This window comes from Podarcis melisellensis, assembly GCF_964234715.1.
Source record: "Podarcis melisellensis genome assembly, chromosome: 2".
Classification (NCBI taxonomy): Eukaryota; Metazoa; Chordata; class Lepidosauria; order Squamata; family Lacertidae; genus Podarcis; species Podarcis melisellensis.
The window spans coordinates 68,678,117-68,694,219 of NC_138529.1; the positions used below are offsets into that span (position 1 = coordinate 68,678,117).

The window sequence follows — 16,103 nt, forward strand, 5'->3', positions numbered from 1 at the left end:
ATCAGTCAACGTATTAGTAATTTTTACATAGTATTTAAACCCGCTGCCTAGTTGTTGTTTTTTTATTCAGTCTAGTTCTGCTTTATACAAAGATGTGAGATCACTGAGCATGTCGCCTGCCTATGAGATGATTTCATTGTAAAATAAGGAAGTATGAGGAGACAAAAGCAAGGTAAATTTATTCTTTAACTTATACCAAACCGATACACTGGTAAAAACATAGAGTCATAGAATTGTAGACTTGAAAGGGACTCTCGAGGGCCATCCAGCCGAAGAAACATTCTAAAAATCCTTTTTAACTTCTCTTGCAAGCCTGAGTTAATTCTGAGCTTTGGCCCACCTGACTTTCCCCCTGCAACTGTTGAATACTCATGTATCCTTCGTAATTTCTCCTTTCTTCCATTTCTTATACCTGAAGCTCATCTGAAAGCTCCTTATGCAGCCACACCAGTTTCTTTAGGTGCCTCACACTTTAATTTTTTGTAGGAATGGTGCCTTCAATATTTTACTTTTAAGAAACTCCTATCCATCTTGAACTTCCTTCTCTTAGAGTATATTTTACCATTGGATGTCACACAGTAGTCCCTTCGGGTTTTTGAAATCAGTCTTCTTAAAGTCCAGAGTGTGTGTCCGACTACACTCAGCTTTCCTTTGCCTCTGTATCATGAAACAGAGGAGGACATGATCACTTCCTCCCAGGTTTCCCTGTACTTTCACTTTATTGATCAGTTCCTCCCTTTTGGTGAGGACCAGGTCAAAGAGAGATGACCCCCCCCCCCCTTGTTGCTTCTTCTACCTTCTGGGAAATGAAATTGAGGCAATGGAGTAACTTGTTTGACCTTACATCATTGGCAGAGTTTGAGTTCCAACAGATATTGGGGTAGTTGAAGTTTCCCATGACTACTGTATCTCATCTTTTTGAATGTCTGGCAATATGCTCTAGGAAGACATTATGCAAGTCCTCAGTAAGGTCACTGTTGTTTCCCTCTCCTACAGTATTTACCCAGATGCTCTCAATCTCCCATGCTCCAAGTCATGGACCTCTTCACAAGTGTACACATCCTTTACTTATAATGCTACTCCTCCCCCCTTCCTGTTTGATCTTTTCCTTTTGAACAGGTCGTCCTCTCAATTTCTACATTCTAGTCATGAGTCTTATCCCACCAGGTTTCAATAATGCCTGTTAAGTCACATTCGCAGGCCAGGCCCCGTGGTGTGCCATTTTGTCACCCCCCTCAAGGATGACACCCGGGGTGAGCCACACTGCCTGCACCCCCCCTCCTACGCTCCTGCAAGCAGGTACTCCTGCTACCTCTTCAGCTGGACGCCATAAATCACCTGTGTTTCAGTTGTGTAATTCTAATTGAAAGCTGTTTTAGTGTCCGCTGAGCACAATTGCAACATTCCATAAGCACACTGGGGCTGTCTCTTTTATGATGGATGTTTAATACGACCCAACAATCATGACCCAACACTTTCTGAGAACAAAAATCCCTAGGGAAGCACAATAAAATGTTACATCTGCTTTTAATTAAAAGCCACACTGTTGCTGCCACGTTCAGAAGAAATGCAAACGTTTGCTGGGGTTGCTTTTCTAAAGGCACCATCTGAGTGGAAGAACGGCAAGTACAGATGACTAGGCATTATCAGGGGTAGCACCCAGGCTATGGACCTTCATCTCCTTGAAGCCACTTTAGGCTGAAATTGTCCTATGTTCTGATGGCAATGCAAAACACTTCCCACCCCGCCTTCCACCTCACTTCCCATGCTTCTCTTTATGAGTTAGTAATAAGGGGAAAGAAGACTAGGCACACAACAACACACATCCCACTGATTTCAGCAAAAGCGATTTAAACATTTTCTTAACTCTTCCATTAAAAATGCTTTACTTTGACTGAAATGTGTCACTTAAGGGTGGGATGGAAGGTTCATTCTTATCCCAATCTGTACCTGAGCTGGGATTTTAAAATGTAGAAATATGGTTTTATTGTTGGGTGCTTTTATTGTTAATCACTTCAGGATGTTTCATGGGAAGCAACTCATAAATGAAATAAATAAATAAATAAACAACAGTGCACTTTTTCTTAGTTTTAATGTGACATTTTGCCATTTATTTTCATGGATATGCTCTACTTATTTTATATTTTGAGTCATTATATTAGTACTATTAAAATCCACAAATAAACATTAAATAAAATACACAGAAAAAAATATGAAGGAGGCAAATAACCTGCATGAAGGAAGCGATGTTCATAAAAATTAGCAGATAACGCCAAGCTGTAAAGGGTAGCTAAGACCTTAGAAAACTGAAAAAGGAACTGAGATTTTCATGACAGGGCAGAGAACTACTAAAAAACTAACAATGAATTTCAGCAGAGATAAATGTAAGGTTCTTTATTTGCACAAATATGTTATTTATTTTAAGGAATGAGGATGTGTGATACCTGAGTTGATAACGGTACATGTGAAAATGATCTCTGGCAGGCATCCACAAACTCGTCCCTCCAGCTGTTTTGGGACTACAACTCCCATCATCCCTAGCTAACAGGACCAGTGGTCAGGGATGATGGGAATTGTAGTCCCAGAATATCTGGAAGGCCAAGTTTGGAGATGCCTGATTTATGGTTTCTACAAGTTAAAAGACCATGTTCTTGGAGGACCATAGAAAAGTCCTCCTGGATAAAGCCAACAGCCCATCTAGTCCTGAATCCTGTTCCCACAGTGGCCACACAGTACATGAGGATTCCATGCAAACCCCTTCCTGATTCACCCCCTCTATGTAATACACTCACTGTTACTATCTATCAATATACAGCTCTGCAAATTATTTTGACTAGGGTTTGAACAGGACCTGGATTTGTTCCATGGTTGCCATATGTCCTCTTTTTCCAGGACACATCCTCTTTTTCGTGGGAATGTAAAATAAGTGTCGTCATAGCGATCCAAAGTTATAAAGTAGAAGTTGGCAAATGTGTCCTTTTTTTCGATCTTCAAAATATGGCAACTCTAGAAGATACCATAACATGGTTGCCAACCTTCACATTAGTGGACAAAGATTGCAGGACTTGTAATAAAGCTATGAGAATATTTAGTTTCTATCCACTCATGGAGATGTGAGTAGCCATAATACCTTGCTTCTTCATCTCATTTTAAGAACTACAACTGCCTCAGCAGCTTGTCAGCTCCCTTGGCTGGGAAGTGTGAAAAACAGCAAAAGAGCCTCATTTTGCCTGCCCTTAATCACATCCAGCTGAGCAACAGCCTTTCTCAACAGCCTTTGCTTTAAGTACAGCAAAAGCAGCTGGAAGAGAGGAGTTTTGTGTGACCTGGGGGGGGGGAATCTTTTAATAATTTCATAAACTATGTGCCCCTGCTGCTCAATTTGATCTTTTTACAAGAATTTTTATGTACTGCGGTATCTTATGTATTGTAATTTTGCTGTTATCTTTATAATTTAAGTAATGATTTATTGTAATTGTTGATAGTGGATTTCTGTTTAATTGTTATTTGTTGGTATTTTGAAATTTAATTTTATAGTGTACTATTATATTCTAATGGGACTGTTGAATATTACTTTATTGGATATAAGTTGATTTTAAGCCATATATTTAAATTTGTCTTATTTGTGTTGGATTGGATCGTTAATAAGATGTGTGATCGGTGTTGTTTAATTTTGTTCTTTCTTCAGCTTGTAAACTGCCTTCTTTAGAGCAATATAGAAAGGTGGTATACAAATTAAAGTGAAATTAAAACAAGGCTGCTAGGTTATGTAAGAAAATACTAAAAAAAAAAAAATCAGATAGCTGATCAAAGTGCTTACTTTTTTAATCCAATGACTGCTCATTTCATCCTTCCTGTTTGGGAAGCAATTTCAACAACTAAAGTTGGCAGCTCTGCATCTGAGCCTTAAAGCTGCCTTTCTTTCTTTTTAAAATATGTTCAGCTCTAGAACTCCCATCCTGCAGCTACAAGCACATTTACCTGATTCAGTACAATGCTGCCCTTTGGTAACATGGCTGCTGTTGATCCAGAGCATACAAATTAGAATGTGTCACAGCCACAACAAAAAAAGACGTCCTGACTTAGATAACTTCTTCTCTTGCTGTTTCAAGCGTTTCCTTCCTTTTTCACCAAATCCATTACTACCCAACCTGGAAGAAAAGGAAAAATAACCAAAAATGAGTACAAATGAATACAGTGGTACCTCGGGTTACATACACTTCAGGTTACATACGCTTCAGGTTACAGACTCTGCTAACCCAGAAAAGTACCTCGGGTTAAGAACTTTGCTTCAGGATGAGAACAGAAATTGTGCTCCGGTGGCGCAGCGGCAGCAGGAGGCCCCATTAGCTAAAGTGGTGTAGCCTTATTGGAGTTCACCGACTGGGTCTGCATTGCTCCGGGACAGGAGGAAGGAAGTCAAATGACACTGAGTTGGTTCAAAGAAAGAGTTTATTCTGCTCTCCGGATAGCAGAAGGCACCTGCGTGATCAAGTCCACAGCAAGTCCAAAGAAATGACAAGTTTCATGCAGTATATATATCCTCCAGGCACCTCTCCCCCTTCCCCAGCCACGTCAGCTTGTACACGCAGGTTGACATCACAGATGTTCCTGCTCCGGCACTCTTAGCCATAAAAGGGATTTCCTTCCTGCACTCCTGACCATAAAAGGATATTCCTGTTCCTACTCTTATCTTGGAAGAGGTCATGATCTCTGGGAACACGCTTATGTGGTGAGCACATAAGATAAAGTATTGATGTGTTTTCTTTGTTCCCCTAAAGAGTCAGGGTCATCCCTCCCCGTGACTGATAAAGGAGAGAGCTTGTTTATGCAATTGTGTCCTTATTATGCTTTTGCAGCTCAAGTTTTATGCTCTCTTTTGAAAGAACAAAAGGGGGGGGGTTGAGTCAGTTTTAAACTTGCTACACAGAAACCCATTCCTTCAGTGGTGCTTCAGGTTAAGAACAGTTTCAGCTTAAGAACGGACCTCCGAAACGAATTCTGTACTTAACCTGAGGTACCACTGTACCAGGATCTGAAGCTGCCGTTTTTATGAGTGGGCTGCAATGCTACCTTCTGTCTTCATATCCTATGATATGAAGTGAGCAGCAGAGAGAGGAAGGATCCAGTGATTTAACTTAAGGTAATGAAGTGAGTGATATTTTTTAAGGGTATGCAGGAGCTCGACATATGTGACTGAGGCAGGGGAAGGGAATCTCAAGCCCAAAAGCCGAATGCAGCCCTCCAACCCTCAGGACTCTCCTTACTTAGGTTGTATTTCCTCTCTCCCTCTTCCTCACTGACACTGTTCCACACCCTCAAGTGTGTTTGCTTGGCTGCAATGTATCCTTGAGGCAAGCAAGAAGCATCACAACTTCTTTCTTTCTTTCTTTCTTTCTTTCTTTCTTTCTTTCTTTCTTTCTTTCTTTCTTTCTTTCTTTCTTTCTTTCTTTCTTTCTTTCTCTTCCTATGTCCAAGAGCAAATCTGGTGGGATGAACTGGGTGGTTACACAACTATCAATCTCTATGTTGGACCTAAATGAGAGCAGGAGGAGAGCGTGCTAGCAGAATGGAAAGTTTTACTGGCTTCAGCTTTTGGCCTTACATCATGTGCTCAAACCATTTTATTCCCATGTAAAGGAACTGGAAACAGCAATTTCCCTTTTCTTTTAACCACCCTTTGTTTCTGGATGGAAATGTGTGTGATGTCAGCATAAATGTGTGTATTTGTTATGTTGAAATCTGCTTATAAAGAGCAAACTCTTCTGGTGACAAGTTGTAAGGTCAGATATGCTCTGAGAAACCTGCTCTTAATCCTTTGCCATTCAGTCAAAATACTCCTCCCATCCTGCCACTTCACTTCTTTGGCCTCAGGAGCGACAACAGCAAAGCAATCCTATCAGTTTCCTGGAAGGCAAGGTTAGTTCTCTCTCCCACCCTTTATCAGCACTTACAACAGAACAGTCAGGCTGGGGCAGGTCTCCATGAGGTAGCGGATGAAAGGCACAGAAACCTCTGAGAAGGAGTTGTCTTGAAGGTTTAGGGTGCGGAGCGTGTGGCTGGTGCTCAGAATAGTGCAAAGTTCTTGGGCGCAAGCATCTGTGAGGTAATTCTCATGAAGACTGGCAGGGACAAAATGGACGCAAGGTCATAGGCAGATCACACACTACGTCTAAGCACTATTATCCTTTCTTCAAAGCTTTGGTGAGAACAGACTCAAAGGAATATATAGTTACAAGCAAACTATTATTCAGTCTACTTCCAGAATTTAACTTGCAACTCGAAGCCAAGTTGCCAACTTGAATAGTCAGTATGAGGAATACCTAACATTCCTCTTTCCTCATTGCCTTATGTGCCAGAAGGCATACTAGGAAGCTACTGAGCCAGAGTGCTTTCCTCCCCCCACTTTACTTGGAAGTGGGACTTGAGCAGTCATTAAGAGGAAATTATAAGGAGATGAGCTCTGTATCTCCTGGAGACAACTTGTCTGCTGATGTGGAGCTGTCCCTGGTCCTGTTGGTCTTGTTCCCAGACCTTACTCTGTCTTTGCATCCTGCTCTCAGCACCAGTGTCTGGCTACTTGTGTCTAAAAACCCTTCCCACTGTGAAATTTCTCTCTCACTGCCAGCTAGTTGCATCCAGACTGCCACAGACCCTGCACCCCATTGGAATAATGCGCAGATAGCAAATAATCTGAACTCCAAGCCTACAAAGACGTCATACATACACCCAACTTTTTGTATGTGTCTCTGCTCCCTTGTTACTTACTTTAGAGTGGTCACATTACAGTCTAGTTCCTTCAGAGTGGCACAGAGAACATGCACTCCTGAGTTTCCAAGTTTGTTACTTCCAAAGCTACAATGAGAAAGACAGAGAATGAGAAAGATGAAAAAAGATTCAGGGCTGATTCTTCAAAATCTAGGAGGAATATAAGAAGGTGGGTCTGCATAGTTGGAACCGGACCATCCAATGCAGAAACATAATGGCTCACACAGAAGTGTGAAATCTCCACTTCCTTATGAAAAGAGCAGACCTCTAGCCATTTACAGAGAAATACTTGAAAATTAGGAATTATTAAAAGTTTGTGTATGAGGAAGCGGCTTTCTGAGGGTGCTATGGGCAAGAAGGACCCCACACTCTATTCCCTTCCTTGCCCCTACACACTTATTGCTCCCCAATGCGTTCCTTCTGTTCTCCAACCATTGTACTGGTTCTGGTCCAAAAACAACCACAAGCCAGAATTCTGTCAAAACTAAAATGTAGCTGTAATACACATTGGAATCTATGGTGAAATTTGTTTTGACTGAACACACAGAGATTTCTAATTTCAGGTTTTTGAGTTCTGTGAAAATCTAGAGCGGTCAAGCAAATGGGCACTCTTACCACAGTGCCAACCAATTCTAGGTGTTAGAGAACAGAACAAAGCTTTTATGGGGAAGGCTGGCACCTGTGTACTTAGTGGAAAAATAACACACCTTCCATGCACTCCTATGCATAGCTACTGAAGGGTCCTATTGAGTTCAAGGAGATTTACACCCACGTAGGTGTGTATGGGAATATAGCCTTTATTTCCTTATTTCAAACTTTCTATTGAGAAATAGAATGGTGACCAGGAATACATTAGTTACACCACCATCAACATTTATTTTTCCAAGCCCAGTATGCATCTCCCAACTACATGCATGACTTTGCTCGTCTAGGATTTTCAAGCCATGGAAACCAGGGGCTTTTCACCTTCCTGTGCATACTATTCTAGGCAGGGGGGACAAGGAGACTGCATGAGCTTTTGAGCCAAAGATGGAGACTGGAAGGGATTTTGAGCCATGATTACTGACAGCAAGGCATTTATACAAGGCATATATTGCCACATTGATTTCATATGGTTTCAGAAATGGTGAAGTGAATACATGGCTATTCCACCACTACAACACAGTGTGCTTGAGTCTGGGAGTGTCTATCCTCCTTTGACAAGTAATCCTGGTAACAAAGGGAAAAACAAAATAGTGCCCAACCCAAAGGCTCTCCACTCAAATCCTGAAATGCCTGGCATTTGCTGTTCCTAAAAAAACACTATGATGGCATCACTTACTTTAAAGTTGTACAGTTTTTTATTCCTGGAGCCAAAGCTCTCATGTGGTAAGACTTCAGCCTGCAAAACGTTAGTTCAATGGAGTGATCCTCGATTTTACTGTGCTGCAAGCAGAACCCCAAAACCCTGCAGTCCAGCACCGAGAGCATCTGGGAAGAAAGGTTAATATTCTGGAAATGATGCATCACACGGTTTGCAAATTCTGCTTCCTGGGTCTCAAACAGGCAGTGGAAAAACTTCAGCAGGCAATGACCTTTTCGAGGAGGCTCCTCAGTCGCCACTTCTTCCGCTCTCTGAAGCAAGAAAGGCTTCACAAGGTCAGATGTCTTGCACTGCAGAGTCTGCTCAAGAAAGATGCGCACCTTTTCACTGCTCAGGCCAAATACGAAGCATACTGTTAATGTTAAATGCTCATTGCCTGGCTTCTCGCACTCAGCTAAAAGTGTCTTCAAGTCCCCCATACTGTTATCTGAAACTTCCGTTGAGTCCTTCTGCAGAATATACCACATGGCAGCAAAAAACTCCTGGAAGCAGAGATGGAGAAAACTGTACAGGTTGTGCCGGCCAATCCCCCTTTGGAATGTTCTTCTGTCTAGAAAGAGGTCTTTAAGAGCAGAAACCTCCAAATGATGCTCCTTGAGATCCTGCTCCTCAAAGAGGATTTTCTGTCCCAGGATGCCAGCCCGTGCCAAGGAACAGAGTCTTCCGAGCTCATTCAGAGAGGAGTTCTTCCATTTCGCAGAATCATGCTTAAGAAGATTGTGAGAAAACTGTACAAAGACTTTTGTTGTGGTGTCCAAGGTGTCTGCAATCTCGTCTTCAGTTTCCAGTTCAACTCTGATGACAGAGCAGATGATCCAGCACACCATGGGGATAAAGCAGATGGTAGAGACTGCACTGGTATTTTCAATGAATCTCAGTGCTAGGTTGGCTTTCTGGTCATCTTTAAAGAACTTGAAAAAATACTCACGGCGACCTTTCTCAGTGAATCCAAGAATCTCAGCAAATCTCGGAAACTTCAAGCACCCATGCAGCCTCTCTGCAGCACCACGTCTTGTGGTGATTAACAGGTAGGATTTGGGCAAAAGCTTCTTTCTCAACAAGCTGCTCAGAACACCCTGTATGGACACCTTTGAATAAGGATCATCACAGAAACTGTCTCCTCCGAGCTCTAAGGAGCAACAAAGCTCATCAAAGCCATCAATGATGAAAAGCAGCTTTTCAGGGTGGGCTAAAATCCCTTTCACTGGGGCATACATGTCTTGACACTGATCTACAATAAGGTCAGCCAGGCTGCTGGCATCTTCAGCAAGGCTTAGTTCTCTGCAGCGAATACAGAACACGTAGTCAAAGACATCCTGGTACAGCTCCCCAGCAGCCCAGCCCAGCATAATCTTCTGCACGGTCATCGTTTTACCAATACCAGCAGGTCCTTGCAACACCACGGTTCTTGGGGCTATTTCCGATTCATCAGGTTCAAAAAGGCTTTGTATATCAGTTGATGAATAATTTGAACTGTTGGTTTCCAAGATGTCCATGTGCAGCCTGCCAGTAGCAACCAATTCATGTTCCCTCTGCTTCTCAGGCCGGTGTTTTGTGATGATAAGTAACTCTATATAGCGGGCACTTAATGGGGTGCTCTCACCAAAGAGACTGTTTCTGTCCTCTGTTAGCAAGTATTCTTCTTTCACATTCTCAGCATACTTTTTTTTGTAATCTAGTATAGACAGAGAGAAGGATTAACCACCTGCCATGGCACTGCAACATGCTTGCCTGATGCCAGGCACCCTTGATTTCCCAGTGGTCCCTTGTCTATGCAGACCCTCTAAGTTAAAGAACTTTTCTTTTGCTCAAGACTACCAAGGTCTGTGTTTGCAAGTTTGCAGAGTTCTTAATAATAATAATAATAATAATAATAATAATAATAATAATAATAATAATTTATACCCCGCCCATCTGGCTGGGTTTCCCCAGCCACTCTGGGTGGCTTCCAACAAACTATTAAAAATACATTAAAACATTCAAATACCCTGAATCAGGCATACCATTTGCCTGCACTGTTTCTGAATTGTTCCTATTGTTGGGGAAAACCTAAACTAGCATACATCTCTTTCACTTTGGCTCTACTTTATGGGATCTGTATTTTCCCCCATCATAAACAAGATATATATGAAAATGTACTGACTCATGGGCAGGTCAAAGTGCACACGGCTGGTAAAAAAGTGTCTGTAGTCACAGAGGGGAAAGTGGGTGTGGTCAATTTGTATCTTTGTTTTTTTGCTTTGGAAAGAACAAGTTTTCAGAAAAACCTTTTGGCATCAGAAGGTTACAGCAGGGGATGTCTGGGAGTGGTCAGTATTTTTAAAAAATAAATAAAAAGTCAACTTTGAAGGGAGGGGCTCGGGGACACAGAAAACCTTTTGGCATCACAGGTATACCTGTGGGAGCAGAAACTAAACAGATTAAAAAAGAAAAGGAGGGGCATAGGAGCAAGCAATTAAAGAAAGCTTACTTAAAACAAAAAAATTAAATGTGGGGGAATCTTTGGGAGCCACAAACAATCTCTTGGGAGGCCAGACGCTGATCACCACTGACCATTTTAGAGCTCATCAGCAATGCTAGAGGAATAACTCTAGTCCTGTTCTGTCTAGCACCAGCTCTCTATTACCACTCCCTCCCCTCTTAATACTGGTATAGTGCAATATTCCCAAATTAGAGAGCGATGCAAATACCTACATCTCCCAGAAGCCATGCTTACCTGATATCTGCAGTTATGCCTCACAATCCTGTGGTTATCCAATTTTGTTTGCTTTTCTCCTTCAAACATATTCTACAAATTACTGAGCCTCAAGAGTCTTTTTGGCATTCTCTAGGCTGCTTTCGAAAAGTTATGACAAGGGAGCCACTTATCTTGAGTTCTAGACTAAAACTTACAATGGCTTATGATGAGGTGCTTACATACCTTGAAATTGCTTCCCAACCTCTGAAAAAGAAATAAAATAACTGGTCAGACATTTTTGTATTGCGAACAGTAGGTTTTTAAATCTGGTGCTCATAATGTATGGGAAAGGTGAAAGGATCACTGTACATACCAAGCCCCTTCCTGCAAATCTGAGTTCAGGCCAGCTTTGAAACAGGCTTTGAGGCTTTAGGTCAACTAGCATATGGAAATTCAGTTCTATATCATCTGCATCACAGGTGGGCAACCTGCAGCATGGCAGCCCCATGTGCCCATCCCAACCCTATTTTATGCAGCGCCCCCCCATGCCTCATCCTTCCATCTGATCAGAGTTCTTTCCTTCCTTTTCATTTCCTCCTTCTTACTGGTGCTTAAAAGTCTCTCCCTCCCTTTGCTATGTAGTTTCAGAACAAATGGAAGGAACTGTATTTTAGCAAATGAAAGTAAACTGCCAGTGTTTAAAAACGTTTTGCTTGGTTGAATGGCTTGAGGAAAATACGTCCCCCCCCCCCCACCGCTATCTGAGAACGTTTTGGAAGGTTTCTGTCAGAAAGGAATTATTTTCACTTGGGCTGTGTCTACACCAGGGCACTAATGTGAACACGAGTAATTATTTTCTCTGTGTGTATATGTATGCCTTTATCCACAGAGGAGCAATTTCAATTTTATGCCTCTAAAATCTATCTCAGTGTTTCCAGTCCTCAATAGCAGTGGGGCTTGATGGGATGTACTGCACTGTATGTTGCTGTCCCTGTCCCCTCAGTTAGTACATTCCTGCCCATGGTAAGTTCTGGATACCTGAGGTCCCTTGTGGGAATGCAAGCAGGTATTTGTTTACCCCTACATGCACCTTTTAATTTTTTGTAAAAAAATAAAAACTGAAATACAAGTTTTAAAATATACCAGATTTACACAGAACAGTCAGAAATAATTTTTAAAATGTGTGTGTGTGGCTCCAAGCCAGGAAATCTAGGCCACCTGTAGGCTTGCTCACAGATATGTGTTCACCTGTGTGCACATGTTCCAAATTATTTTATTTTATAAATAACAAGTTTTCATATATACCAGATTTTCACAGAAGAGCAGTAAAAAAGAAGAAGAAAGAATGTGTCACCCCAAGTCTGGAAAGGATTTGTGTGAAGGGCTGCTGTTTCCTTTCCTCCCCTTTTCCCTTCCAGCCTCTTGTTACCTGCAATGGCAATTTTTGTTTTGTGCCAGAGAACTTCCACAGAAAGGAGTCACTTTTGAAAAATAAAAATAAAAATACAATGAACTTGTAAAATTGTGAGGTGAGCAGAGCTAGGGGTGGGTGAACAGCCTCTAAGACATGGGTAGGCAAACTAAGGCCCGGGGGCTGGATCCGGCCCAATCACCTTCTGAATCCAGCCTGCGGACGGTCCTGGAATCAGCGTGTTTTTACATGAGTAGAATGTGTCCTTTTATTTAAAATGCATCTCTGGGTTATTTGTGGGGTCTGTCTGGTGTTTTTACATGAGTAGAATTTGTGCTTTTATTTAAAATGCATCTCTGGGTTATTTGTGGGGCATAGGAATTCGTTCACGTATAAAAAAAATCAAAATATAGTCCAGCCCCCCACAAGGTCTGAGGGACAGTGGACCGGCCCCCTGCTGAAAAAGTTTGCTGAGCCCTGCTCTAAGTGATTATTAGCTATACTGAACTGCAGTCAATTATATAGCACATTATATCTAGGTGAGTACAAATCCATACCCTTGCTGAGTTTAGAAGCATTGTACTTGAGACCAATGTCTTCAAAAATAGTTATCATCAGGGCAGCAGCCTCTTCCTCATAAAACTCAACCAGAAGCTCCACCATCTTCTCCCGAGTTGCCTTCTCCATCCGTCCAAGTGGAATATTCTTACCCCCGGGAGCTGCTGCAGTACGCAATTTAAACTTAAACTTCTCAAAATCTTCTTGGCCAAGATCCTCTAAGGCGTCTAGTAGGAAGTCCTGCATTGTGGCTCCTCCTCCTGACTCCATTGCCAGCTCACAGCCAGGCTGCAAACAAAGAACCATTTTAAGTGCCAGAAGAAAAATGTCGCCTGCCCATCATGCAGAACTCACACGAGAAAGGCTTCTGGAATACATTTTGTAGGTTTCCGGGTGGGCAGAAGGGGAGGGAATAACACTGACATCACATACCGACTTTAGGATCCATGTGTGGGTCTTTACCGTACCCATATTACACAGAAGCAGCCCACCTAGCCATCCACTCCGTATTTACATCTGTCACTGCATATTTCCAAAACAAGAACCACTTTGGAACTTTACTGCCTGAACAAGGGATGTAAATCTGCAATCCAAACCCATTTATGTGGGGACAAAGTCTCAGTTAATTAAGTAGGACTTACTTCTGAAAGATGTGGTTAGGATTGTACTACAGCGGTACCTCGGGTTACATATGCTTCAGGTTACAGACTCCGCTAACCGAGAAATAATACCTTGGGTTAAGAACTTTGCTTCAGGGTGAGAACAGAAATCGCGCGGCGGCAGCAGGAGGCCCCATTAGCTAAAGTGGTTCTTCAGGTTAAGAACAGTTTCAGGTTAAGAACGGACCTCCAGAACAAATTAAGTACTTAACCCGAGATACCACTGTATTAATCATGTTCCGTGGAAGCGTGCAGCAAGGACGTTTTTGCCCGAAATTGGGTTTAAAGGGTCCACAAGATGTGTGGCAGGCTGGGAAGCTTTTCCTTTTGACCCAGCCCTCTAGGAACAAGCACTAATGAGGTCTCATCAGCACCACACCTTTAAATAAGCATTATCCCACTTAAGTCAGTCCTTACTTCCCTCAAAGCAACCTGGGAAGGAAGCATAGCCTGTTAAGGCCGATGAGAGTTGTTAGGAGACGCCTTTTCCCCTCATGGAGCTACAGTTCACAGAGCAGTTCTAACAATTACTTCCTTTTCCCAACAAACCCTGGGAATTGTAGTTCTGTTTGGGGAACAGGCATCTCCTAAAAGCACCCATAACAAACTACAGTTCCCAGGCTTCTTTAGGGGAAGCCACAACTGTTTAAATCAGGGGTGCCCAAACTTTTTTCAAAGAGGGCCAGATTTGATGAAGTGAGCATGCATGAGGGCCGACCAGAGCTGTTGAGCTGTTTTTAGGATTTTACCCCAGGACATATACTGCCATGGGGGCCACATTAAATCGACCTTGTTGGACATGCCTGGTTTAAAGCATGGGTGAGCAAACCGAATCTGGCCCAATCGCCTTCTGAATCTGGCCCGCAAATGATCCAGGAATCAGCGTGTTTTTACATAAGTAGAATGTATTCTTTTATTTAAAATGCATCGCTGGGTTATTTGTGGGGCCTGCCTGGTGTTTTTACATGAGTAGAATGTGTGCTTTTATTTATAACGCATCTCTTGGTTATTTGTGGGGCATAGGAATTAGTTCATTTTTATTTTTATTTTCAAAATATAGTCTGGACCCCCACAAGGTCTGAGGGACAGTGGACCGGCCCCCTGCTGAAAAAGTTTGCTAACCCCTGGTTTAAAGTGACGTGGTACTGCTTTAAATCCTTAAAGAATGTCAAAGAAATAAACAACTATCTGACTTTTAGAAGACATCTGAAGGCAGCCCTGTTAAGGGAAGCTTTTAATGTTTGATGTTTTCTCATTTTTTTCATATTCTGTTGGGAGCCGCCTAGAGTGGCTGGGGAAACCCAGCGGGATGGGCAGAGTATAAATAAAATTATTATTATTATTATTATTATTATTATTATTATTATTATTATTATTATTATTATTATTATTGATGGGATCATAATGAACTAGAAAGAAATCACCTACTACTACAAACAAGTTTGGTTTCTTCCCACAACCCTTTCTGCCCCGCTCGCCCTTCTGAGCAAAACACCCCCAGCTTTTCAGACGCGCTCTACAGCTCGACTTCGGCCATTATCATCCGCCAGGTCCTGCCTGAACTGTTCCTTCACAAAAGGTTTCTAATAAGTCTTTCTCACCAAATGCCCGTCCCTCTCAGCTTCCCCTTCTCCGCCCCTACAGGAAAACACCTCCCATTCCGCCCAGCCGCCAGGCGGCCTTGTGGGCTTGTCAGGCGCGACCCTCCCGCCACCCCGTCCATTGCGACACGAGCGGAGCGGGGGTCGCATTAAACAGCTGCCTCGTCGTTTATTCAGTTTCAAGTGGCCCCTGTTGCCCTATTTCCCCCGCCCACAGTGCGGCCAGGCTTGGCCCCACCGGCGGAAACACTCCGGCGGACTGGAAGGCGAGCACATTCCCGCCACCACCCAGGGGGAACTTTCTTCCCAGCTCCTAATGGCGCCTCCTTTGGCCGCCCACGACCTACTCGTTGCCGTCTCTAGGCAAGGCTGGCTGGCGTTGCAGAGGCATTTGGGGCGGGGGGGGGGCAGCAGGACGATGGGCAGCAGACTCACCTCTCCGGAGTCAGTCCAGGATAAAGAAGCCGAGCGAGAAAGTAAAAGTGACGTGGCTCAGGCGGCGGGGGAGGGGGAGAGAGGTGCCCTAAGTCAGGCTTTCGATTGCATATCAGGCATGGCCATACTTGGCCCTCCAGATATTTTTGGGACTACAACTCCCATCACCCCTAGCTAACAGGACCAGTGGTTGGGGATGATGGGAATTGTAGTCCCAAAAAAACATCTGGAGGGCCAAGTTTGGCCATGCCTGGATATGCAGTGCGGATAGAAGCCTTCGCCAACGTGGTGCCCTCCAGGTGGCATGTATTACGACTCCCATCAGCCCCCAGCTATCATTGGTGCGCTGGATTGGGGTAATGGGAGTCGTAGACCCAAACTTCTAGAGGGCAACAGGTTGGCAAAGGGTGGTGTGCATGTTGTTGCGCCCCCCCCCCCATTTCTCTTCAAGGCCAGCGAGCGTTTTCGGTTGGTGGCACAGACCATTTGGGGCTCAGCGTAAATAGAAATTGCACTCTTTCAGGGGGACTTAACATCTATTGTTGAAAAGGCAACTTAATAAAATAACAAAACTGGTAAAAAATAAATGCAACTTAATAATTATTTAATTAGTTATTTACCACCCTCCACC

The 16,103-nt window shown here is 43.0% G+C and overlaps 1 protein-coding gene across 5 annotated transcripts; it reads right to left on the reverse strand.

Moving 5' to 3' along the window:
* Positions 1–34: 34 nt before the first annotated feature.
* LOC309363805 (NACHT, LRR and PYD domains-containing protein 3-like) lies at positions 35–15,627 on the reverse strand. 5 transcript variants are annotated; one of them, XR_014165595.1, is made up of 8 exons: positions 15,038–15,438; positions 12,777–13,065; positions 11,052–11,072; positions 8,090–9,806; positions 6,769–6,855; positions 5,955–6,122; positions 3,982–4,151; positions 35–657 (listed from the first exon to the last, which is right to left on the reverse strand). XR_014165595.1 is itself a non-coding variant. In XM_081900266.1 (7 exons), exons 2-7 carry the CDS (start codon positions 13,045–13,047, stop codon positions 4,052–4,054), a joined length of 2,364 nt encoding a protein of 787 aa, XP_081756392.1. In that variant the 5' UTR covers positions 13,048–13,065; positions 15,473–15,627; the 3' UTR covers positions 3,808–4,051. The 5 variants fall into 5 exon arrangements, 3 of the variants coding, with proteins under 3 accessions (XP_081756392.1, XP_081756391.1, XP_081756393.1); XR_014165596.1 differs by lacking the exon at positions 35–657 and adding an exon at positions 1,511–3,703 and having other exon boundaries at positions 3,821–4,151; XM_081900266.1 differs by lacking the exons at positions 35–657; positions 15,038–15,438 and adding an exon at positions 15,473–15,627 and having other exon boundaries at positions 3,808–4,151.
* Between the last annotated feature and the right edge of the window lie 476 nt (positions 15,628–16,103).

Bases quoted from the DNA above. Each gene is read 5' to 3' on its own strand.
- LOC309363805 (XM_081900265.1), bottom strand. From the start codon at position 15,187: ATGCGACCCCCGCTCCGCTCGTGTCGCAATGGACGGGGTGGCGGGAGG. The intron at 11,073-12,776 runs GTATGGATTTGT...TTTCTTTTTCAG, and splicing joins TGCTTCTAAACTCAGCAAGG to AGGTTGGGAAGCAATTTCAA. The intron at 4,152-5,954 runs GTAAGTGCTGAT...CTTTTCTTCCAG, and splicing joins CCCAGCCTGACTGTTCTGTT to GTTGGGTAGTAATGGATTTG.